A 26,782-nucleotide genomic window follows, 5' to 3' on the forward strand; every position below is an offset into this window, starting at 1 on the left:
TTAAGACCGATTGAATTTCATTCTTTCCTTTTTTTTTTGTGGTAGCTGAAATTGCCTGTCAGTCTTTTCCCAGAGGGATGTTTTGTAAAGAAGATAAAGGCTTTAGGGTTAGCAGAGTTAAATGTAAGGAATATTGTGTTACATTGCACTGACAGTAAGACAAGGTCCTGCTAGCCAGAGTTTAGGTTATTTTAGTAATAGTGACGCTTAATCTTATGCTTATGATATATATTGTAAACCCTTAAATGCTGACCTCCCAGTAAATGTATAAAAGGTCTTCTGGAGGAACAAGCTTAGGACTTTGTCACGTTTCACGAAGAACATACTGGGACCACCTGCTATGTTATTGTTTTGGTCTCAATTTTAATAGTTGCTGTTTATTTTTAAAGGGCATCACCTTTATGTTTATATGTATCTTTAAAAAAATGCAACATATTTTTGCATAAAAATGTAGGTAGTTTATTTTTTATTTTTATTTTTTTATGCCATTGCAAGTAACCTTTGTAATTGGATCAGGAATATTGGTGTAATAAACATTAAAACGGTTATTTAAAAATCTATTTTCTATTCACATGATAGGGGATACCTCTCTCCCTGCAGAAAGCTCTGGCCCCCACCTTCCAAGACATGGTGTCCCACCTCAGTGGTGATTATGTGTGTCATGACTGTTGAGACAGATACCTCTGGAAAGGTGGGGACAGGAGTCTTCAGCAGGAAATTCAGCCCTGTTCTGGAGATTGTGTTTTTTTTTAGAGGGCTAACCCCTTTCAATGAGACACTTATCTCCTATTCTGTGGATAGAGGATGAGTTTTATCACTGAAGTACCATTTTTATGATCAGTTTTAGTGTTAGGGACACACTACTTATTATACAGGATGTATTGTTTGGTTGCCCCTTAAGCCCCGTTCACACTACAAAAATTTTACCGGAATTTTAATGAAGAATTTCTGGGTGGATTCCACTTGCAGCAGTCTCCTTCAGAATCGGCACTAAATGACCACGAAGACATTAAGCGCCGTCCTAGTTACTAGACCTCAGTTCTGGGTCGTTGGACCATTCATTATCACTTGCTGATTTCTTTTACATTGACACTTCAGCCAGAAAGGGAATTTCTTTAAATTGCTATTAATGGGAAATATATAATTTTTACAGTTTAGCTGTTTTTATCAGTACTATGCATTTAGAAATTAAAACAATATACTGCTTTTCTATAAACAGTCAGACTTAAAGTGTACATGTGGTCTCATGTAGCTTTTCAAGATAAGCTATCATGTGTGCGCATGATATATAAAACTATTTCTTGCCATTACATTAATTGTGTCACAGGTTTCCCCTTTGCAGGCACCTTCTCTAATTATCAGTTGTCCCTTAGTTAGTGAGTGTGTTATAATGGCTTGTATACACTGCATACACACACATCACAGAGGATCTTGCAACCATTATGTCTACAGCATACCTTCAGAAGTAGGAGCCTAGCAGCTATCATCTCTCTCTCTCTCATACACTATATGTCTCCCCGATATCTCTATAGCACACTCTAAGAAACAGTAGCAGCATCAAGGACATTATAGAGCAGTACTGAGCAGTGTAAGCTTTGAAATAAGCCCTTCGGTGAGATACACACTGCAAACTCCTGCAGAAAGTTATCTGCCGCTTCTCCCCACCCCACCCTTTCCAAAGACTTACATGGGCAGCTGTAACATCAGAAATAAAACAAGTCGGGCATGAGCAGAGTGATATGTTTTAGAGGGAGGGGGAGCTGGAAAAAAAAGCCTAATAAGTCGAGAATGAGGCATTTTCCACTGTAAGGCAAGGGCTACACTGACTTTTTGTAGCTCTACTAATTGGTTTTAACTATGGAGATACAGCTGCAGTCTAAAGTTGTAAACTGAGTTCTGTGCAGTCTTGTGCACTATGTCTGTCACTTTTGGACTATGTCTCTCAGTTAAAACCATATAGTGCACTACAAAAAGTAGCAGTTTAGCACTAGCCTTAAATCAGTACTGCAGTCTTAGACACTTATCCCCTATCCGCAGGGAGAGGCAGGGATGCACGAACACTGCATCTCCGCCTCTCCCATAGAGATACATCGAGGGGGCATGTCGGCGTCATGCTGCGGCCAACACGCCTCCTGCACAGGATAGACGATAAGTGATAGGGGGATAAGTGTCTAGGGCTGCAGATCTTCTTTAAAGAGGCTACTCCAGTATTTAAAAACGTATCCTCTATTCACAAGATAGGGCATCAGCGTCTGATTGTGGGGGTCCAACCTCTGGGAGCCCCTGCAATCTTCAGAACGGGTTACTAAATCTCTTTGAAGGCTATACAGGAAAAAGGTTGGTGGATCGCAATGTCACCCGCTTCTGTGACATATATATCACTTTCACTCCTAAGACCTGGCGCAATAACCAACCTTTGACTAAATTACATGTCTAAGTTTTAGTAAAACAGAATCTCACCAGAATGTCCTTTCTAAGAATTTCTTAGCTTACCTCCATAGCAGCTTAAGAATAGACAGATTTGAAAGAATATCAAGCTGGCTTCCTGCAGCCTCACCGACAGAGAGCTTTGGATCGGACTGCATACTTAAAGGGCTATTCGGACTTTAGACATTTTATACCCTATTTAAAGGATAGGGGATAAGAATTCTTACCGCTGGGACCCCCCTTGATCTTCCTGCAGGATCGACATTATGTGCGGAGCTGCATCTCCAGGTTTGAAAACCGGAAGTTTACGAGACTGGAGACGTGACGTCACATCATGCCCCCTCCATTCATGTCTATAAAAGGGGGCGTAACGGCTGTTGGTGAATTGCACACAGGAGGCGGGCCCGCCGGGTGAATAATGAATTTTCATGGGCACTGGTCACGTGAGCGCTCACATGACCAGCGACCATGAATATTCAGATTTACCCAGCGGGCCCTCCTCCTGTGCGCAATTCACCGAAGAAAGAAGCGGACCTTTAGAGGTACACCGCTCCGGGCTGCATGTTACGTATCTTAGAGATCCCACATTGGTCTCCTGTTCACCCACACTATAACCCAGTGTATTGTGTTTAGTGTGGGTGAACAGGATGACTGTTTTCCTCTAGAAAATATAGGGGACACCATTGGGGCACTATTACCTTTTGGGTGGTACTGTTGGGACACTATTACACTGTGGGGGACACACAAACACTATTACATTGTGGAGGCACAAAGAGGCATTATTACCTTGCAGGGGCAGAGAGAGAGGGGAAGCTAACTGTTTTGGTTACAGAAATAGCATGAGTAGCTTGTATGGGGCACAGAAGGAGCAATGCAATCTTAAGGGACACTAAGGGGGCAGCTATGATAATTGTTGTTGTGTTAGTCAACTGCTATCTATTGGGGTACAAAAGAGAGCACTAGTATTGTGTGGCAAGCTATTCAAATGTAGTGGGCAATAATAAAGGATCATTGGTGGTAGCAGCAGGATGGTTGTATGCAGAGATGAATTATGGCTGTAAGGTATCTACATATTGGTCTGGACTGGATTGAGAACAGAAAGAGAACAACTCCACACGTTACCATAAATATGACTCTGGTGCCTTCTGTATTCCTTATATCTCACCCAGCTTTTAGCTGTATATTGCTGTGCAGTATGAAACAAGCTTTCTGCTGCGTCTCCATAGGACCCATCTCCAGCGATGATACCCAGCTCCACAGAATGCTGTTACACTGGGTCCTGCCTATGCCACAGTGGGAAGCTCATCTTATATGGCACAGAAATATATAGCTACATATGTTTGGGTGGCATCTTGCGCAGGGGTGTGGGAATTAAAAAAAAAAAAATACTTGTCCAATGGACTGAAACAGAGCACAGTCTACTTGTCCCTCATAAAAATCCACTTGTCCTGGTACACATAATAATTTCAACCAAATTGTACTTAAATAAGGTCTTTATTAGTTTATTTAGTTTTTGCACTTATGTTTTATACTCCTTGCCCTAAAATAGCCATAACTTTTATTTTTCCATCTACAGACCCATATGAGATGTATTTTGCGGGACCAAATGTACTTTGTAATGACATATTTCATTTTTCCATAACTTATCTTCCAAAAAAAAAATATTTTTGAGGTGAAATGTAAAAAAAAAAAAGCTAATTTGGGGGTTTTCTTTGTTAAGCCATTCACCTTCTGGTCAAACTTGCATGTTATTTTGCTACTTTAGGCCGGCCTGATTACACAATACCAAATTTTGTTTAGTTTTCATCATGTTTTACTAATTTAAAAAACTCTCAACTTTAAAAAAAAAAAAAATTATGACCCCCCTATTACATATTTTTTTTCCGTATACTGGGCTGTATGAGGGCTCATTTTTTTTTTGCGCTGTAATCTGTGGTTTGTAGTAATACCATTTTGATATTGATCAGACTTTTTGAATGCTTTTTACTTTATTGTGGTTTGGTATGTTTTTACTTTAATGCCATTGTCCGTGCAGGATATATATAATGTTATATGTTAATAGTTCGGACAATTAGGCGTGCACCAATACGAAATTTATTTATTTTTATTATGTTTACATATTTTTTATATGGAAATTGTGAAAAGGGGGTGATGTGAACTTTTAGGCTAGGTTTCCACTTGTTTTTTTTTCCTGGCAGTTTTTGGAAAACTGCCACTGCAGTTTTTGAGCCAAAGTCCGAAGTGGATCCGTAAGGGAGGAGAAGTCTAAGTCCTTCCTTTATATGTCCTATTCCTTTTGAATACACTTCTGGCTTTGGCTCAAAAACTGCAGTGGCAGATGTCCAAAAACTGCCAGAAAAAAAACAAGTGGAAACCTAGCCTTAATATGGAAGGGGTTATGTGTGTTTAAAAAAAAAAAACAACTTTTATTAAACTTTTTTTTTTAATACACTTAGTCTCTTAGGGGACTTTTAGGAGGAATCATTAGATTCCAAATACAGATCAATGCAGTTCTATTGAACTCAATTGATTTGTGTGATCATTGCTCATTTGGGTAAGCCTTCTTCAGGCAGGCTCAATCAAATTCAGATTCACGGCAGCCATGGATGAAGAGGTAAGCCCTATGGCTACCACCATTGTGGATCCCCCCACGATTGCTATGCAGGGGGATGATCCACCACACTAGACCACCAGGGATGGGTAAATGGTCCCTTTAGATGTCACTGTCAACTTTGACTATTAGCAGCGGCTCCCAGCTACTGAAATTAGCTGGGGGCTGCTGGGTATGGAGCGAGCAGGTGTCCATACATCCTGAGCGTCGGCGTAGGGCTAAATGTATGAAAAATTCACCTGCCCGGTGCCTGGAACCACATGTCCCAGGCATCGGTGATAGTATTTCCACATGCCTGTTGCGCCATCCACAGTTATCACCTTGGATTTCACTGTTATATATATACAGACACCTATATAAAGATACCTTTTGTAAAAAAAAATACAGTAAGGTTCGTATAGCAATGGACACACTGTAGAAAATACCCTTGTATGCTAGATATAACCCGGAGAATCCAACACCACTTATATTAGAAATTTGTTTGTTAATATGCCTTTTTTTTTTTTTTCTTCAGATGAACATCAAGAGATTAGCGTCTTGTGTGAGAAAGTGTCACTTTACAAAGGAGACATCACCCAACTAGAGGTTGATGCCATTGTAAATGCTGGTAAGTCACACTTGCTCTTTATTTATATACTGTGTCTTTTACTTATCAACTTTTTTTTCTATGGCTCTCAGGTTTGTTAATATTCGCATAGCATTGCTTTCATCCCAGCTTCAGACCTTTGAAAATTGTCTCTGACAACATTTTACACCAGTCTAAAGCCTTCATTTTAAAGATTTCCTCTTATTTAGGGATTTATTTCCATTCTTTTTAATGGTTTTATTTTTATTCCTTCTTATTTTTGGTCGGCCTCAAACTACTTTAGTGCGTTGTCATTTTACTTGTAATTGTGTACTTTGTCCTTTTAGTTTAATGATGCATGGTTGGGCTCTGTAAGATCCATGTAAGAAATGAACTCTGTTTTTACAAACACAAATATCTTATCCTAAGGAAATAGTAACCTAATGGTTTTATAGCTTCAATTCCATAAAGTGGCTATATTTTACAGGCTCCAAAATACCTTTTACTACAGGCATTTCTTTATTTCTGTAAAGATGTTTTTACTTGTAGCTTTTTTTTCAGATGTTCTACAAACAGAATATAACCTGTTAACAGATGACTTATTATGAGAATAAAGTAAAATTTTGCTCAGAAGATTATTCAGGACAGGAGAGATGGAGGCTGAAAACATAGTCCTCAGACTGCTTCTTTGATGTTATGCAACACAGCTAGAGTCATGGCCGTAAATATTGGCACCCCTGAAATTTTTCAAGAAAATGAAGTATTTCTCACAGAAAAGGATTGCAGTAACACATGCTTTGCTATACAAGTTGATTCCATTTGTGTGTATTGGAACTTAACCAAAAAAGGGGGAAAAAAGGCAAATTGGACATAATGGGGCTGGACAAAATTATTGCCACCCTTTCAAAATTGTGAATTAATAAGATAGTTTCAAGCATGTGATGCTCCTTTAAACTTACCTGGGGCAAGTAACAGATGTAAGTAACGTCAGACTGTTACTGCTTGGTTGGTATCTGGCTGATACTGAAAATAGGGGGAACCCTATGCATTTTCTTTTTTATTATTTAAAAAAAATGAATAAAAAAAACGTGTGTGGTTTCCCCATTTTTTTTTTTTTCCAGCCAGATACCAACCAAGCAGCAACAGCCTGACGTTACCAGGGTGGGCGAGGACCATTGTTACTGGCCCTCCCCAGCCTAACTAACGCCAGCCTGTTACCGCCTAGGCCCAGGAGCTCCGGGCCTGTTGGTACCGGCTCTTCCCGGCACCCCTGTGGCGGTGGGTACCGGGGAGCAATAATTGGGGGTTAACGCTACCTGATTTTGGGGCTTACGCTAAGCCCTGGCTTAGTACAGTGGTCCCTCAACATATGATATTAATTGGTTCCAGGAGAACCATCATATGTTGAAACCATCATATGTCGAGTACATATGTCTATGTAAAAATGGTAATTGGTTCTGGGGCCTCGGAACCATTGTATGTTGAATACCTATCTCTATTGGAAACTGCCAATTGGTTCTGGGATGACCATTGTATGTGGAGTGTATGGGGAGTGTTTAACAAACCAGGGTGCCTCCAGCTGTTGCACAACTACAACTCCCAGCATGCATGTACAGCCATTGACTGTCTGGGCATGCTGGGAGTTATAGTTTTGCAACAGCTGGAGGCACACTGATAGGGAAACATTGATGTATATGTATTGTATGTGATGTGTGACATCGCATACAGTACTGTACAGTTCTTTAAATACCTTCAGGGAGGGACAGAATGTCCTCCATTACCATCCTGCCGACTACAGCTTTATAGGAAAGGAAGGGGAGGGCAGCCAGCAGCTCATTGGATGCCTGCAGCAAGATGCTGCAGGCTATTGGTTATGGCTGCACTGGGGGGGCAGGACATACACGGAGCTCACAGTGGAAGCCTGCGTGAGTTAGCAGGATAGCATGTGAGTAACAGGAGGCAGAACGGGGCAGATTAAACAACTATCTGTCAGTTGCTGAAGTTGTCAGTGCTGTCAGATAGCTGTTTGTACGATGGCCCCAACACACAGCAGCATCGTATGTCGATGCTGCCTTCAACATACGATGGGCTCTGAGAGGCCATCGTATGTTGAAATGATCATATGTCGGGGACATCGTAAGTCGGGTGGTCACTGTAATGGATTCTGTCTACAAGACGTCTTCCACTACTAAGCCTGAAAAATTAAATTATAAAAAACACAACACATTGATAAACATTTTTATTTAAAAAAAAACACTCCCCCACAGCCCTCTTTAACCCTTTTATTGACATTAAAAAAAACGCTGGTCATCGTCGCAGTCCGCTGAATCTGACGTAGTCCTCCGCATTCATGTATCTAAAATGAGTAGAAAACAAAAACAATAAAACTACAACCATTTCTGGGATTTCTACACTATCAAAAAGCTGGTGTGAAATTTTGGATGTAAACTGGACTCTCACCCCTTCGAAAATATCATGTAAAGCAAACAATATACGTGGACATGCCCACTTTTACAAAACTGACGTGAACAATGAAAACCGCAGCACAAAGCTCTTTGAAAATGTGGTTGATACTTTTCGCGCCAAAATTTATTTCTTTTTTGGTGCAAAATTCTTGGAGAATCTCCCCCTCTGTATACTTTATAAAGATTTATGATACTATTGTGCAGTTTTGTTTGGCACACACGTGCTCCAGCACTTCTAGCTATGTGAGCGGTGTACAGTGGGAAAATGCCACAGCTCTGCGAAGTGTGCGGTAGAGAAGGAGTGCACGGTAGAGCGAGAGGGGGCGTTTCTATATTTGCACAAAGGAGTGCACAACTTTTGTAAATCTTGAGCAAGAGTGTAAATTAGACAAGCAGTGTAAAGGGGTAGATCTGTGTCTACAATAGACACCTAATGATAAATCTCCCCCATAGACTTTATAGATAATGATTAAAAAAAAGGGGGAGGGTGGGGGGAGCAGAGGAAAGACTGTAATCAATTAATTATTTGAGCTTTTTATCTCATTATCAAAATTTCTTATAATCTGTGCTATACTGTCTTCTCTTTTGCATCTCACTTTGTCCTGCTTAATTACTAGTCTGTCCCCTTCTCCCCCTTCCCTCCCCCTTTTTCTCATCCTTATATATTGAGTCTATGTTCCTATAACGGGACAATTTATGGCCCATCTTAGTGTGAATTCTCCACATCTATTGTCTTACCCCCTGCATATCTGTGAGATGTAACCTGTGTCTTCTGCTTGTGAGCTTAGATTTGCTTTGGACTTGATAAAGGGAGGAATCCCGAAAGCTTCTCTACAAAATTCTGTTAGTTGAATAAAAAAGGTATTACAAGATACTGCAAAATTTTTTTGATTAGCATCTAAATATACAGTGGTCCCTCAACATACAATGGTAATCCGTTCTAAATGAACCATCGTTTGTTGAAACCATCGTATGTTGAGGGATCCGAGCAATGTAAAGTATAAGAAGTTGTACTCACCTGTCCCCGCTGCTCTGGAGCGTCACCGCTGCCCTGGATGTCGCCCTCCATCACTGTTGCCGCGTCCCCGTGATGTCCCTGCCGCTCCATAACCTCTCTGCTGGCCGGGAACGTCGCTCTCACGTCGCCGTCATCATGTCACTACGCACGCCTCTCCTATTGCATGACGGGACGGTGTGTGCGGCGACGTGATGGAGGGGATCCTGAAGAGGACGCTCCGGAGCCCCAAGGACAGGTAGGAGACCATCTCCGGAGCACACGGGGCACCGTAAACGGCTATCCGGCAGGAGGCTGAAGCAGTCTGCGCTGCCGGATAGCCGTGTATGCGATGGCCCCGACATACAAAAGCATCGTATGTTGATGCGGCCTTCAACATGCAATGGCCTCTGAGAGGCCAACGTATGTTGAAATTATCGTAGGTCGGGGCCATCGTAGGTCGGAGGGTCACTGTATTATAGATAATCTTGCATTTTGCTTTTCCCCCCCATACTTTGATTTTCACATTTTAAACCCATTTCTTCCTAAACTTCTTTCTACCCATTTTTCTTGAATTTCCATACTGCTTTGTCTCATTCGCATCCACTTTTCCATTTCCTCACATTATGTGCAGGGCACGACAATGCTTTCAATTTAAATCTATTGGACTCTGGAACATTACAACAGTTACAATACAATACAATACTCAGACAAGATGCATGTTATTAAATAAAAAGACAAGTCCCATAGTGCTAAGAACATGGCAGAAAAATATTAAGCTATCCAGCTGACAGCTGTTTGAACCGTAACCTTGCAGGGCTCCTCAGCACAATAAACATCCTATACAAATGCAATTTAGTTAGTTTTTTTGCTACTTCTCCAAAGTTCTAGTGTATCCTCCAGATGTCTCAGAAAAGTGCATTTGTCCCATTTGGTTGTGTGAGCGATTAGGCGGCATAATCATTGTGTTGCCGTGTTATTGTCGGATAACGTGTACACCTGCTCTCTATTACCATAATGCAAGAAGGAGCAAAGTTAATCAGTCTGTTTGTCACCCAAATTTGTCATTGCGTACAGCACTTGAGCAGAGTCTTGTACCTCCCTCTTTAATATTCAGGGATTCAGTTCCACACTTCAGCTGAGTACGCTCTTAGTCATTATATCAAGAAATACATGAGGAATAAGCATCTCTATTTTTAATAGTTTTGTTCAAGAACACATGCTGTATCAAATAAAATTACAGAGACTTGTCTCCTGATTGGGAAATGTAAGTGGTTAGTGAGTAGATTGTAAGATTCTGACATGAAAACAAATCTCCAGAAAAAATGAGTTCCCATAGTAATTATTTAATAGGTGTTCTCTATGCTCACTAATGAATAATTGTTTGTTGAGCGGCAGGCATATCTTTGAGTTATTGCTTAGCAACAGCCCTAAAGCCGCCAGGTGACTCAAGATAGTATAACTCCATATATCAGAAACAAGCTGATGTGCTGTATGGACACTAAACAAGTTTTTAACTCCTTAGGTTAGGTTCAGACAGCATACTTTTACTTTCAGAAAAATACGCCTCACAATACAGGTCAATCAACCCCTTAAGGACGCAGCCCTTTTATCGCAATTCTGGCCACCGTCACTTTAAGCGTTAATAACTCTAAAACGCTTTTACCGAATATTCTGATTCTGAGATTGTTTTTTCGTGACATATTCTACTTTATTTTGGTGGTAAATTTTCGGCGTTACTTGCATCCTTTCTTGGTGAAAAATCCCCAAATTTCATGAAAATTTAGAATTTTTGTAACTTTGAAGCTCTCTACTTGTAAGGAAAATGGATATTCCAAATGCATTTTATTTTTATTCACAAATACAATATGTCCACTTTATGTTGGCATCATAGAATTGACATATTTTTACTGTTTGAAAAAATTAGAGGGCTTCAAAGTAGAGCAGCAATTTTCAAATATTTCATGAAAATTGCAAAATCTGAAGGGACAGATGTTACAGAACTACAACTCCCAGCATGCCTGTGGTCTAGGCATGCTGAGAGTTGTAGTTTGGCAACATCTGGAGGGCTACCGTTTGGGCACCACTGTAACAGTGGTCATTAAACTGTGACCCTCCAGATGTTGCAAAACTACAACTCCCAGCATGCCCAGACAGCCTTTGGCTGTCTGGGCATGCTGGGAGTTGCAGTCCGGCCTTCATAGTGGTTGCCACAGTAAAGATCACATTACTTTCACTTTCATTTCTCCCCCCCACCGATGATTCCCTACCCAGCCGGGATCTCCGCTGGATGTCTGCGATGATCGCCAGGCCCCATGCATCTTCTCCTCAGGTACAGGACTCCATCTTCTCCCCGCTGTTCTGTCCGACATCCAGGGGTGGGCAGAATGGGGGGTTTCCATGGCAACCCCCTGTCCTGCGCTACCATTGGTCAGAACTCAGTTCTGACTAATGGCAGGGGATAGGAGGAGATCGCAGCACTGCGACCTCACTCCTATCCCTTTAGGCTGATCGGGGCTGTCACTGACAACTCCGATCATTCCTATTTTCCAGGCGATCCGGTCACCAGAAACCCGATCAGCCCGAAATTGGAGAAAATCGCATGTCTGAATTGACATGCGATTTTCTCCGATCGACGACATGGGGGGTCTCAGGACCCCCCTGGGCGATGTGCCAGGGTGCCTGCTGAATAATTTCAGCAGGCATCCCGATCCGGCCCCCAACGGCTAGCGGCGGGGACCGGAATTCCCACGGGCGTATCCATACGCCCTGCGTCCTTAAGGACTCGGGATGCAGGGTGTATGGATATGCCCTGCGTCCTTAATAGGTTAAAGGTTTTTCCAGTGAAAAATGGCTTTTCCACTAGGATAGGGAATATGTGTCTGATCGCTGAGGGCCCGGCCTTGAGACCACCCACGATGTCCAGAACAGAGCCCCAGCTCTCTGCATGTCACATGGAGAGCGCATGCTACAGAAATGGATCGCATGTCTTCTGTGGTATGCACTCTCTTAGAGCCTGGGCCCAGTTATTAACTCCTTAAGGACCGAGCGTTTTTCAGTTTTTGCTATTTCATTTTTTCCTCCTTACCTTTTAAAAATCATAACCCTTTCAATTTTGCACCAAAAAATCCACATGATGGCTTATTTTTTGCACCACCAATTTTACTTTGTAATGACATCAGTGATTTTACCCCCCTAAAAATCATTGTGTGACAAAATTGAAGAAAAAACGACATTTTGTAACTTTTGGGGTTTCTGTTTCTATGCAGTGTATTTTTTGGTAAAAATGACACCTTATTTTTATTCTGTAGGTCCATACGATTAAAATGATACCCTACTTATATAGGTTTGATTTTGTCGTACTTCTGGAAAAAATCATAACTACATGCACGAAAATTAATATTCATTAAAATTGTCATTTTCTGACCCCTATAACGTTATCACGTACGGGGCGATATGGGGCTCATTCTTTGCACCATGATCTGAAGTTTTTAGCGGTACCATTTTTGTATTGATCAGACTTTTTCATCGCTTTTTTTCATGATATCGATTCATTTTTTCATGATATAAAAAGTGACCAAAAACACGCTATTTTGGGCTTGGGAATTTTTTTTGTGCGTTTGTGCATTCAAACTTTTATTAGGGGAGGGGTTAAATGATATTCATTTACTTTCCCCCCCCCATTTTTTTTGCAATGTTATACCCCCCATAGGGGACTATAACATGCAGTACATTGATACAAAACACTGATCAATCCCATTGCATTGATCAGTGTTATTGGCGGTCGATTGCTCAAGCCTGGATTTCAGGCTTGGAGCAATCAATCGCCGATCGAACATGCAGGAGGCATGTAAGGCACCCTCCTGATGCGTTCTAGCTGATCGGTACATCACGATTTTACCGCGATGGTCCCAATCAGGCCGACTGAGCAGCCGGGATGCTTTCACTTTCACTTTAGACTTTCAACTTTGATCGCCGCGTCTAAAGAGTTAATGCCAGACATCAGCCCGATTGGCGATGTCCGCCATTAGCCGTGGGTCCTGGTTGCTTATAGCAACCGGGACCCACCTGGTATGGTGCACGCTCACCTGCTGGGTCATACCTTGGGAGCCGCAGATGGACGTTAATGAACGTCCATTTGTGGCAAGGGGTCAAGATTGCAAGGGATCCCAAGATTAGCCCTTCCCCTCTGCCCTTCGATCAGAAAAGTTGTTCACTGGACAACCACTTTAATACAATTAGGCCATGTTCACACCTCAGAATTTGCTTGTTGGATTCCGCTGCAGCAGAGTCCTGTTTAATTAAACGGAATTCTGCCGCACTGTGCCCACAGTGAAATTTCCATGCCAGATGTTTTTGCGGCACGGAAATTTTGATTTCCGTGTCCGCACAAAGAATGAACACGTTCATTCTTTGTGCAGAGTCCGCACGGAATGCATAGCCATCTATGAGATGGCGTGTTCCTGTGCGGTCCATGTGGAATGTCGACATGTAAACATAACCTTACAAGTTCTCTCTCATATTTTTCTGTCTTTTGCTAGTTTTGGACGTGGATTAGCCCCATTCAGTGGGAACAAATCAGCTCTCTGATTTCCGATGGTTTTTCCATGTGAATAAGTAACATGGTTCTTATTCATACACTTTTTAAATTTGCACTGAAAAAATGATGTACCGCAATTAACAGCAAAGGAATGAAGAGAGTCCAGCTCACCTCCCGTGTCGTGCTATGCACGGACCGGTGCCCGGCCAGGCGCCCCGGATACTAGAAATGAAGAAGGAGTCCAGCACTGCAGTGAAGGCAGCTTTATTGTGTGAGGAGCAAGCATTAAAAGCACACTAGTCAGACATGTTTCAAGCGCGAACGCTCTTCCGCAATTAACAACCCCAAATAAAACAAGGAAGAGGAAGATGCAGGGCTGTGTCGTTGGAGTCAACAGAACTGTATCAGCTGTGACTAAAAAATATAAATGCTAAATATTATTAATATTGTGTACTTGATTTATTAAAAGTCTGTTAAATATGTACTTTTTTAGGTGATGAAAAGCCTGATGGTATATTTTATTATAGTAAATGTGCTATTACTATTATACATGAATCATTTATAAAGTAGTCAAAGTTCAAGCTGGAGTCAGTGTGGAAAAAATTGGAACTTTGGCTTACCTACAGTTCTGAAAGATGGTCACCTACTCCTGAGCTGTTCAAAATGGCAACCTGGGTTCTGTTTATATTATATGTTCATGTATTTTTTATATTTTTTTTGCATGCTATATTCCTGCTGTATCACAAATGATACTAAAGGCTAAAATCTTTAGGGGATGTCCCCAAAATTGAAACCTCTCATGCTTTCCACATATAAGGAAGTTTTTTTTTAGTGTATTTTGGTAATAATGTAGTTGTTGTCAAGACTGGCCAGAATTGTATTGTATTTTGCTAAATAGAATATTTTTTCGAGGAACAGGAAGTTAATATAGTTTGACTACAACTTTTTGGCAGTCAGCAGAGGAAGCAGTTTAGCAGACTGAAACAGTATTATTGTGTAGTCACGGCTTATAAGTAAAAAAAAAAAAAATAATTCTGATACATTTTTATATACCGCCAAAATATTCAGCTGCACTTTACAGTTTAGCGAGTATATACACAGACCAAATTAGACAATACAGAGCACATACTAATTTAAAAAAAAGGTGTGAGCACCCAGAAATGTATGTAGATATAGAGATGAGACAGTATGAAAAAGGTGCTTGCTTGGAGTGGGGAGGACTGATCAGTAAAGCGTTAAAGGTGGTTAATTTTTTTGACCATGTTGCATCTTCTTTGTAAGTTTTGTTTTTTTGCAATATACATGTGTTATATGTTTTGGCAGCATGTGTGTGTTTTTCTTACCTGTTTGTTGTGCAGGAAGTTCTGTAGTTCAGAGTGTTTTCTTTTACTGTTGTCCACAGTGTTGGCCATGTTCAAAGTCTGCTCTGGACAACATGTCAGGGCTTTTTTTTTCTCTGTTTGCATAAGATAAATAAGCCAAGCCCCCTCATCTCCCCCCTCCCAAAGGGACACAGCTCCTCACCTCCCCTCCCCCTGCTCTGCCTTCTGAGTTACATAGTTACATAGTTAGTACGGTCGAAAAAAGACATATGTCCATCAAGTTCAACCAGGGAATTAAGGGGTAGGGGTGTGGCGCGATATTGGGGAAGGGATGAGATTTTATATTTCTTCATAAGCATTAATCTTATTTTGTTCCAGGAATGTATCTAATCCTGTTTTACAGCTGTTAATTGTTCCTGCTGTGACCAGTTCCTGAGGTAGACCGTTCCATAAATTCACAGTCCTCACGGTAAAGAAGGCGTGTCGTCCCTTGAGACTAAACTTTTTCTTCTCCAGACGGAGGGAGTGCCCCCTCGTCCTTTGGGGGGGTTTAACCTGGAACAGTTTTTCTATATTCCCAAGGCAGTGGTTGTTCTGTCCATTAGTTATCGTGGAACCATATCCTGGAATGGAAATAACAAGTTTCGGCAGGTTAGGGAAGAGGAAGAAAATGAGTGAGAGAGAGAGTGTGAGCACACAGTGCCCATAAAGGCAACCTGTCATGTGGAACATGGTGTCGGAGCTGCCATTATGATTTATAGAGCAGAAGGAAATCATCAAGACATATAAACTGTTAGATAGTTGTCAATCACTTTTATGGCCCACCCACTGGACTTCTTTCTATGTATATGAATCCAGTGGGCAGTCTTAGTGGCTACTGACTCCTGCCAATGTAAGCAGAGGCTTATAGAAGAAGACTGTCAATCACGGAGTAGGCCCAAAAAATATATTTCCCTCAACACTACTCCTACTCCTGCTCTATAACATGCTGCCTGCAAGATTAGACTAATGGGTTTTTAACCCCTTAATGACCAAGCCCATTTTCACCTTAAAGGGGTACTCCGCCCCTAGACATCTTATCCCCTATCCAAAGGATAGGGGATAAGATGTCAGATCTCCGCGGTCCCGCTGCTGGGGAGCCCCGGGATCCCCGCTGCGGCACTGCGCTATCATTACAGCACAGAGCGAGTTCGCTCTGCACGTAATGACGGGCAATACAGGGGCCGGAGCATCATTATGTCACGGCTCCGCCCCTCGTGACGTCACGGCCCACCCCTTTCAATACAAGTCTATGGGAGGGGGCGTGGCAGTCGTCACGCCCCCTGCCATAGACTTGCATTAAGGGGACGGGCCGTGATGTCACGAGGGGCGGAGCCATGACGTCACGCTGCTCTGTCCCCTGTATTGCCCGTCATTTTGCACAGAGCGAACTCGCTCTGTGCTGTAATGATAGTTCAGTGCCGCAGTGGGGATCCCGGGGCTCCCCAGCAGCGGGACCACGGCGATCTGACATCTTATTCCCTATCCTTTGGATATGGGATAAGATGTCTAGGGGCGGAGTACCCCTTTAAGGACCAGGCCAATTTTATTTTAGCGTTTTCGTTTTTTCCTCCTCGCCTTATAAAATCCATAACTCTTTTATATTTCCATCTACTGACCCATATAAGGGCTTGTTTTTTGCTCGACCAATTGTACTTTGTAATGAAACCTCTCATTTTACCATAAAATGTACGGCGAACCCCCCCAAAAAAATTTTTAGGGAGGAAATTTAAATGAAAACCCAAATTTTCACACTGTACAATTTACGGTAAAAATGACATGTGTTCTTTATTCTGTGGGTCAATACGATTAAAATGATACCCATGGCTAGATACTTTTATATTTTTGTACTGCTTTAAAAAAATCAAAAACTTTTTTGTACAAAATCAGTAATCTAAAATCGCCCTATTTTGACCACCTATAACTTCATAATTTTTCCATATATAGGGCGGTATGAGGGCTCCTTTTTTGTGCCGTCATCTGTACTTTTTTTAGATACCACATTTGCATATATAAATCTTTTAGATTATATTTTATAAATTTTTTTTTTTATAAATTGTGACAAAAAAAGCAGCATTTTTGGACTTTTTTTTTTTTTTACGTTTACGCCATTCACCATACGGGATTATTAACATTATATTTTGATAGTTCGAACATTTATGCACGCGGCGATACCAAATATGCTTGTTAAAAAAAAATTTACGCTTTTTGGGGGTAAAATGGGAAAAACAGACAATTTTCATTTTTATTGGGGGAGGGGATTTTTCACTTTTTTTTAAACTTTTTTTTTTTACATTTCTCAACTTTTATGTCCTCATAGGGGACTATCTATAGCAATCCTTTGATTGCTAATACTGTGCAGTGCTATGTATAGGACACAGCACTGCTCAGTATTATCGTGGATCTTCTGCTCTGGTCTGCTCGATCACAGACCAGAGCAGAAGACCCCGGGAGAAGGCCGGAGCAAGGTGAGGGGACCTCCGACCGCCATGCTGAATGATGGGATCGCCACGGCAGCGCTGCGGGCAATCCGATCATCCAATCAAAGTACCGCAATGCTGCAGATGCCGTGATCTGTATTGATCACGGCATCTGAGGGGTTAATGGTGGACATCCGCGCGATCGCGGATGTTGGTCATCACGGGCGGTCCCCGGCTGCTGCTAGCAGCCGGAACCTGCCGTGTATGATACGAGCACCCTTCCATTGCTCGCGGTCATACACAGGACGTAAATGTACGTCCTGGTGCGGGAAGTCCCTCCAAACCAGGACGTACATTTACGTCCGTGGTCGTTAAGGGGTTAATGGGATGGTTTCCCTATAAGGTCAGTGAAGTGCAGTGTACTGAGTAGGGGGTTGGTGATCTAGATCAGTGTTTCCCAACCAGTGTGCCTCCAGCTGTTGCAAAACTACAACTCCCAGCATGCCCAGACAGCTATATGTCCGTACATTATTTTGTTCCTACTACTTCTCCCTGCATGGAACAGAGTGTGCTTAATGTTGGGAGCAGTAGTACCCGCAGTAAGTGACAGATCGCCCCGGGTCTCAAGAGTGAGTTGCGATCGGCACTTATTTTCCTGAGATGCAGGCGGCACTGCACCACTCCGCAATCCCTGCTCAGTACTCTGGCTGGCCAGTGATGCGAATAGAACTTCACATCACTGATTAATATTTGCTGCTCAAAATGTTGATTGGCCGGCACCGCTAAAGTAAAAAAAAAAAAAAGAATAAAAACCGCCTGTAAAAAAAGCCAATGTTTAAACCAACATGGCTTTTTTGTGGTGTTTTTTCACTCCCATAGACTTCTTTGGGAGAAACACCTGGATTGTCCCGAAAAAACGCCAAAGTCTCAACATGAGGTCATTTTGAAAATCGCCCACTGAGACCAAAATAGCATTAAAACTCTTAAAGGATAATAATTTTTTTTTTTTTAAACGCCAAACTGAAAAACATCAATTGGTTATAGAATTTAGCAGTTCCCTATTAACTTGCAGCTAACATCCCATGCAGCAGAATAAGTGTTTTTTTTTTGTTTTTTTTTGTTTTTTTTAGCATTTTTGCAAAAAAACAAGTGGAAAACCTAGCCTAATAGGAACAGTAAGCTAGGTGTGGACACTTCTGTATAGTTTTATGTGTGTAAGACATGAATAATTTGTATATTACAATGGGAATAAAACTTACATATCTTAAAAATGATTGCATAATAAATTGTACACTCTCCTCATATCATTAGATATATTTATTGTTCATGGAGGAACAGGATGTGTTTTGCCATATTAGTCTCTACATGAACTCTTCCCGACTACCTGTACGATTATCCAGCTGTTCATATCAATCCAGCACCTTTACACTGATACATTCATTCCATTTCATGCACTTTCCCTATCTTCATAAGTTTTCCACGGCCAGGGAGATCTATCTGACTCGCTTTGTTAAATTTTAATTTTGCACGGTGTCTCATCTCTCTGTCATTCTTAAAATTAAACTCCAGGGCAAGACGTATTTATTTTACATATGGAGGATGTGAACGGAATACATTATATGCGAGTTACTCCTAAATTAATGTGTGAGTATAGACATGTTGACTGGGCCAGCAGCACCTCCCCATATAAACAGCTTGTTAACGTGCAATCAGTCACCGGCGTTGCCATGAACTTGGCTCTTAATGAACAGGTGGGGAGAGGATGAATTCTAATCTGAACCGGATCTGACAGCCTATCAGGCAATTTCACTGATCGCTAATCCATTTCGTTTGGCAGCTTAATTTATCACACAGTTAAGATTTTTCATCTTGTAGCTTTCGAGGTGGAAATTAATTCAGAAGCGTGTCCAATAATACTGGATTGTACAGGCCTGCTCGTCTATAATAAATGCATTTTTAAAGAAACCGATGTAAATGTGTAATGGTATGCAGGGAGGGAGATCTCTCATTTGCTTTTCCCTTCAAAGTCTAAACTGCTCAAGGGGGCAAGGAGAGGTTTTTGTAGATACTTGTATGGTGGATGAAGGCCAATAATTAGGAAGAAAAGTTGTCAGGAGTAATCAAGATAAAAACAGAGATTGTACAGAACTGTAAGTATGGAGTAAAAGAGTGCACCATGACAGATGTTGCTTAGTGCGGAGAGTTCATTCCATTCGCATTGACAAATTAGTTTTTTTGTCCACAGTTAGAATTGTGAATGATTTGTAATTATAACTATATAAAAAACACTGAGAGCATTTAATTTCTTTTTCTTCTATTCTCTTACTTCACATGGCTTGTTGTCAGGTACTTGAATCACATAGACTTGTGTTCATTCAATGGTTAGTGATGTAGGGTTTTATTGACTCATTTGGCAGTTGTCTGCTATTAAAGGGGTACTCCTGTGGAAAACACATTTTTTTAAATCAACTTGTGCCAGAAAGTTAAACAGATTTGTAAATTCTATTAAAAAAAATCCTATCAGCTGCTGTATGCTCCAGAGGAAGTTGCATAGTTCTTTTCTGCCTGTCCACAGTGCTCTCTGCGGCCACCTCTGTCCCTGTCAAGAACCTTCCAGAGCAGGAGCAAATCCCCATTGTAAACCTCTTCTGCTCCCGACAGTTCCTGATATGGTGTGGCAGCAGAAAGCACTGTGGTCAGGCAGAAAAGAACTATACAACTTCCTTTGGTACATACAGCAGCTGATATGTACTGGAAGGATTAAGGTTTTTAAACAGAAGTAATTTACAACTCTTTTTTTTTAACTTTTTGGCACCAGTTGATTTAAAATAATTTGTTTTTACCAGCTTCTGTTTCTACGGTTTGGTAAAAATTACACTTTATCTTTATTCTGATTACAACAATAAACTGTTTATATTGGTTTTGTTTTGTTTTACTACTAAAGATAAAACACCTAACTTTTTGGGCAAAAATTTAAATGCTTAAAAATGTCCTCTTTTGACCCCGATAACATTTTTTTTCCTGTATAAGTGATTCCATGATTTGCCCTGTGACCTTTTTTTTTTTTTTTTTTTTTTATAGATACCATTTTTTGTTTTTAATGGACTTTTTTATAACCTTTTTTAATTTTTTTCTGGCATATGAAGTGACCAAAAATCAACAATTATGGACTTTTGTATTTTTTTCTGTTTAGGCTATTGGCTGTGCAGTTTTATTAAAGAAGATGTCCTGCAGTAATAAACGTATCCCCTATCCGCAGTATAGGGAGTAAGTGTCTGATTGCGTGGGGTTCAACCGCTGGGACACCCCGGAATCTCCCATTCAGGTCCCGGTCAGATTCCATGAACTACCGGCATGTTATTTTTGGCACTTTTAGACGCCTGGTTGAAGTATCTAAAGGCTTCATGCTGGACATCACCCTGATCGGTCATGTCTGGCATTAGCCATGGATCCTGGCTGCTAATAGCAGCCACGACCAACCAGTTATAAAGCGTGCTTAGCTCCTGAGCATGCATTAGAGACCAAGAGCAGATGCAGTGCGTACATTTACTCACTGCGTCCTCTAAGGCGGGGTTCACACTACTGAATTTCCGAGCGGAACTCTGTTTTGATATCCCACTTGGAAATTCCGGTGCAGTAGAGACCCATTGCAGGGATTTCACGGCACAGTGAACACTGCAGAGTTTTCAAGGTGGACTTTCTGCCCAGAAAGTCCCCTTGACAAATTCCGCCAGAACATTGAACTTGTCCAATAATGTGGCAGATCTCCGCTCTGCAGACATTGCTATCTATGGGGACGGCGATGTCTGCGCTGTCCTAGCCCTAACTGATTCAGTCTGCACTGCCTGCACTCAGAATCCCGGACAGATTTAGTCTGTCCAGAGATTACACAGTGTGAATATATGTGTAAAATCACCATCATTTAACACAAAAAAAAACAGAGTAAACCCCCTCCTCTCTTTTACACCCCTTTGTATGAAATATATATTGTCATGTAAAAGCATGTTAATAAGTTATCATTTTGATCAATTACACATACAATTTAAATACTTTACTTTAAATATTACTCTGTAAAAAGTGTGTGTGGGGGGGGGGGGGAAGTCCTTGAAAAACAAGAACCTAAAAATGGTAAAACATTGTGCATGATTAACATTGACTGCGGGTAATGAGGCAATGGTTAATAAACCTAGCATTTAAGAATTATAAAATGTGCAGAGCTCAGAGGGAGGGCTCAAATAAGAATGCAAAGTATAATTTCCTAAAAAATCCGCACTCATTAGGATTGTCGAAGCAGGAGCGGTGCAGCTTAGATATGGGGATTGACTTGGATAGAACAGGCTGGGAAAATGCTAGGGCTGGGAGGGCTTCCTGCTGAGGATCAGAGAAGACTGTAAGAAGTTACTAATCCCACGCTCCTCCCACCTCCAAACTCCGCTCCATTAAAGAGGGTGGCTGCCAGCATGATCTGCACATCAAGCATGGATGTCACATTTCATTGAGGAGAGTCCGTAGACAGTTTTCTCAAAGTCTTTTAGTTGTATAGTAAAGTTGTTTGTGACACGCACTTGTGCTATCTGCTGTAACTTTATAGATTCTCCTGAATAACTGGATGCGCGTGTCAGCATTATACCACACTTTTTTATTTACTTTTGATTGGTGTCCTCTATTAAACTGCCAAACTTTTCTATCTCTTTGTGAACATCCTTTTCTCTTGGAACTGCTGCTGTCAAACATAAAATACAATGTTTGTGACCTAATGTACCACTTCTGTGAAGTATGAAAATAACAGATGTGTGCAAACGTCTAATATCTAATGTACATTGGGGGAGATGTATCAATACCTCTGCAAAGGAAAAGTTGCCCATAGCAGCCAATCAGATCGCTCCTTTCATATTGAAGAGGCCTTGTTTAAAATGAAAGAAGCCATCTGATTGGTTGCTATGGGAAACTCAGCAACTTTTCCTCTTGAGAGATTTTGATAAATCTCCCCCAATGTACATTAGATATTAGACGTTTGCACACATCTGTTATTTTCATACTTCACAAATACCTTGGAAATGTGTGGGAGTCTATAAGGTTAAATTCACTCCATGAATTGTCAGTCTACGTCTCTATTGTACAAACGTAGTGAACTTTGTTTCAGAAATTAAAGTTGGACTTTTATTCTAGAGGGACATATTTCTTATTTACAAGATATTTCCAACTTCTGGCCTGATGACTATTTAGCAGACAGCTTCTACCAAAGTAGAACATTTCATTTTTTTATTTTTTAAATGTTATTTTATGGTTTTATTTCTCCCAGATGTAAATGCTCTTGTAATGTTTTTTTATGCCCAAATGTTTCAGTGGGAGTTTTTCTGCTATTGACCTCAATTTTAAATGTTACTGTCACTTATCTAAATTTTTGCCGTGTCTCTGTAACGTGTTAAAAGCTTTTTTTTAAACCCACGCTGATCCCTAAATAAAAACAGGAGAGGCACGTGTCTGAGTGCTTTAAACCCCAACTTGTTACAGGAGACTATGGAACCCGCTTGTTTAGACTGCCCCATAAACTTATAATGGGACCACCCTGTGAGCCATGAAGTAAAGCACCTTGCCATTCATCCTAATGAGCCAGTGAGGGTCTCTGCATTGAGACCCTGACTGATCAAAACTTTTAGCGGTTTTTCATGACATTAACAGTTGATTAATTTCTCCAGGTGAAATAAATGAGCTAATATTGTTTACTTTCAAATATTAGGGTCATCTTATGTCAATACCTGACATGTGATCCCCAGAAGTCCAATAGCTTTTTGCTATTCCAACATAGCGGATCACTTTCTCTCCGCTCTCTGTGTTGGTGACACAGCTCTGGAGGTGGCTTATCCCTCCAGGGACAATAGGGTTTTTGTAGCAATAATCCAACACACCCGACTCTTCTCTCCAGTCAGCTGAATCAGCCTTAAGGAGGTGGGTTCTGCTGACTTTATTCAGGGTGTAGCTAGCAGAGCGCAATACTCATATGGGAACTAGACACTTACGTCATAAGGACATGAGAGTAAAGATAATATGCATTAAAGGGGTATTCCAGGCAAAAACTTTTTTTTATATATCAACTGGCTCCGGAAAGTTAAACAGATTTGTAAATTACTTCTATTAAAAAATCTTAATCCTTCCTATAGTTATTAGCTTCTGAAGTTTTCTGTCTAACTGCTCAATGATTATGTCACGTCCCGGGAGCTGTGCATGATGGGAGAATATCCCTTGCATGATGGGAAAATATCCCCATAGGAGCTGGACAGCTCCTGGGACGTGAGTCATCAGAAAGCAGTTAGACAGAAAACAGCAACTCAACTTCAGAAGCTAATAACTATTGGAAGGATTAAGATTTTTTAATAGAAGTAATTTACAAATCTGTTTAACTTTCCGGAGCCAGTTGATATATAAAAAAAAGTTTTTGCCTGGAACACCCCTTTAAGTAGAAGGAAATTCGGCAGCAGAGGGGGTGCAGGCAGGGAAGCTTAGAAAGCCAGCTGCCGCATACAGTGCACACAGGGGGAAATGCACATATATGCAACAGGGGCTAATACCTTGATTTAACCAGGTTCATCCACACTATAACCCTGTGTAGTGTATATAGTGCAAGTGAACCAGCTGTCTACATCCCTTTAAGAAAAACAGTGTTTTCTCTAAAGAACTCATATTGCAAAGGCCACAGACTGCTTGGATTTCTGAAAGGGAATCTTAGTTAGAGCCCTGCGCTGGACTGTTTTTTTTTTTTATCCTGCCCGCTCCTGTTAAATTTCTGTCCATTCCCACCCACTCCCGCAGGGTCTGTTCTCCACTCCTGCCCGCTCCCACAACATCTTTGTCCAATTCTGCCCATTCCCGACAATCTCTGTGCCTGATCCCTCCTGCTAACATTATACATTGCTATACACATGAGGGTATGTGCAGAGCATTGCACCCTAGTGTCTGTAGTACAGAAACGGGTTCAATGCTCTGCACATACCCCCATGTGTATAGCAGTGTGTGTACACTGCAGAGTTCTGTTTTACAGGTGAGGGTATGTGCAGAGTATTGCACCCCAGTGTCTGTAGAATACACAATGCTCTGCAGTGCACTTACCCCATGTGAATTGCAGTGTGTGTGTGTGCAAAGGCCCTGGGACCTGGGTCATCGACCGGTGCAAGCTCTGTCTGCAAATACCCTGCCGGACCTGCACCTGAACTTGTAATAACATTGGTGGCAGTGCAACTTAAGCACGTGAGCCCCCTGATCAGGGCTGCGTTATACAGTGGGGAACGAGCAACAAACTGAGACGACGATCCTCAAGGGCAGGCTGAGCTGGCTCCAAAAAATGGCGGCGTGAAGTAGCACATCAAAAGGCAGTGGAGGGAGGAGACAAGACTGAGAGCAGCATGATTATCTTGTCTTTCTAATGATCTCTGTCAATGGAGGGTGGGAGGGACTACTGAGAGTCCGGACTTAATTTATTCAGGCTGCCACAGTGGTGGGGGATTTGCGGGACCCGCATGACTGCCTGTGCCTGCCCACAGCAGCCTCCTGCACATTTTGGGTTGGGTCCCGCGGGATCCCAATCCCAATGCAGGGCTCTAATCTGTCTGCGGGATACCACACCGTATCATGATCTGGATCACTCTCCTTGTCGGTTGGGCTTTCTTAATACACTGATGTAAAGTCAGTCCTGTGAATTAAATGACAACTTCTCATGTGTTTGCTCAACTTTTATTTGCCAACTTATTTTATGGCTTAATGGTCTATTCACACGTACAGTATTCTGCGCAGATTTGATGCGCAGGATTTTGTGCTACAGATTTCAATGTAAACTGACTGAACACAGCCTGAAATCCTGCTCATCAAATCTGTGCAACAAATCTGCGCGGAATACTGTACGTGTGAATAGACCCTTAAAAGGCATAATAAGAGTAAGTCATCTGACTGATTCTCAATAAATGAGTCAAACATCTCTATCCAGACTAACATTACCGTGACAAGGTTTTAATCGCTTGAAAAGTTGCCCAGGGAAATTATTCTAATCCTAAGGGAGTTCTATCTCCAGATTAGAAAGTGTACCATGTACTATTTACATTATTATTAATCCTAATCTTCAAATGAATGTCTTGAATGGAAATCCTGGATGTATGCTGTAATTCAGGACAGGATAAAGTATTATATCCCAGTTTCAAAGGCATTTTTGATACCGCTTTTATCTATGCATAACACATTGTGCATGATCCCGGGGTGAATTCTATTACTTTTGTAATAGTGACAAGAAAAGACTGTACATCAGGTTTAATGGAAACGTTATGAATTTTGAATAATGAGTGTCTAAAATTAAATAGCTTTTTTAACCCCATCATTGCCTGGAGGCAGCAGCATAGAAAGCTGGTATAGTCAGGAAGGTGAGTCAGACTGATGCATTTAGAAACACATAGATCTGTGTATATCTACTTGAATTCCTATCCTAGAAAGTGTGTTTGTTGAGAAGAATTAAAAGTTTAAATGATTTAGGCCCTACCTACCGCTAAATGAGGCTGGCACCGGTGTGGGGCTAAATGGATTAAATGTACATTTATATATATATATTTCGATGGGAGCAGCTGGCACAGAAGAATTTCCATTCCTCGGACAGCAGAAATGGTCGGCTTTTTACAAATTCATTCGACCTCTAAACCCATTTTAACATGTATAAGATTTGGCGGCTATCAGTAATGGTGTGGAATTGCCTTTCACCTTATTGCAGTTTATACATTCCCTAGTCTATAATTTTCCCTCTTTATGATACGCTTCTCGCTCATGAAAATGGCACTTACGGGATCGTGGGTTGGAGTTTTATTACTTCTGTGGAAAATGAGCCTATTTTGCTTATCTGTAAATGAAGGTGTGGAAAAATAATAAAAAAATAAAATGAAAGCTTCTGTTGGGAAATGAATTTTGCCACCATTCCAAAGCCAGTCCCATCTCCTCTTTCCCCCAGCTTCCTGTCTCTTTTCATTATGCCGCTCTTAAATGAAACTATAATTTGCAAGAATAATCTGGTTTGTTTGCTGGAAGGCTGATATTGGATGCCTATTGCATTTCACCTCTGATTTGAAAGCTGACAGCTGATGGTGTTTGCAACTGCAGTGCCTTTTTGATGCCTTTCTAAATTGTTTTACCGTAAGTGTGTGTTGGGTTCTGTTGAGGCTGCCATTTTTCTTGGTAATTGCTGGTAAGCTAGAAAATAGGACACAGTTTGGATAAGCGTTCCCAGGGGCAGCACTATTTAGCTATGATTAGCACATTTAATTAAAAGCAATTATGGCCCGTCTCTAGGATCACCTTGTATATATGTGGCAATTACGTAGCAATCTTTCAGGGGTTTAGGGGGAGATATATCAGAACCTATGTAGAGTA

The 26,782-nt window shown here is 41.3% G+C and overlaps 1 protein-coding gene across 1 annotated transcript in view; it reads left to right on the forward strand.

Annotated features, from left to right (window-relative positions):
• MACROD2 (mono-ADP ribosylhydrolase 2) overlaps positions 1–26,782 on the forward strand; it is a 2,467,642-nt gene that overhangs the window by 141,865 nt on the left and 2,298,995 nt on the right. The window contains exon 3 of the mRNA XM_056567894.1: positions 5,553–5,645. Coding sequence (XP_056423869.1) covers positions 5,553–5,645 — 93 coding nt within the window. The remainder of the gene's footprint in view (positions 1–5,552; positions 5,646–26,782) is intronic.

This window comes from Hyla sarda, chromosome 3, assembly GCF_029499605.1.
Source record: "Hyla sarda isolate aHylSar1 chromosome 3, aHylSar1.hap1, whole genome shotgun sequence".
Lineage (NCBI taxonomy): Eukaryota > Metazoa > Chordata > Amphibia > Anura > Hylidae > Hyla > Hyla sarda.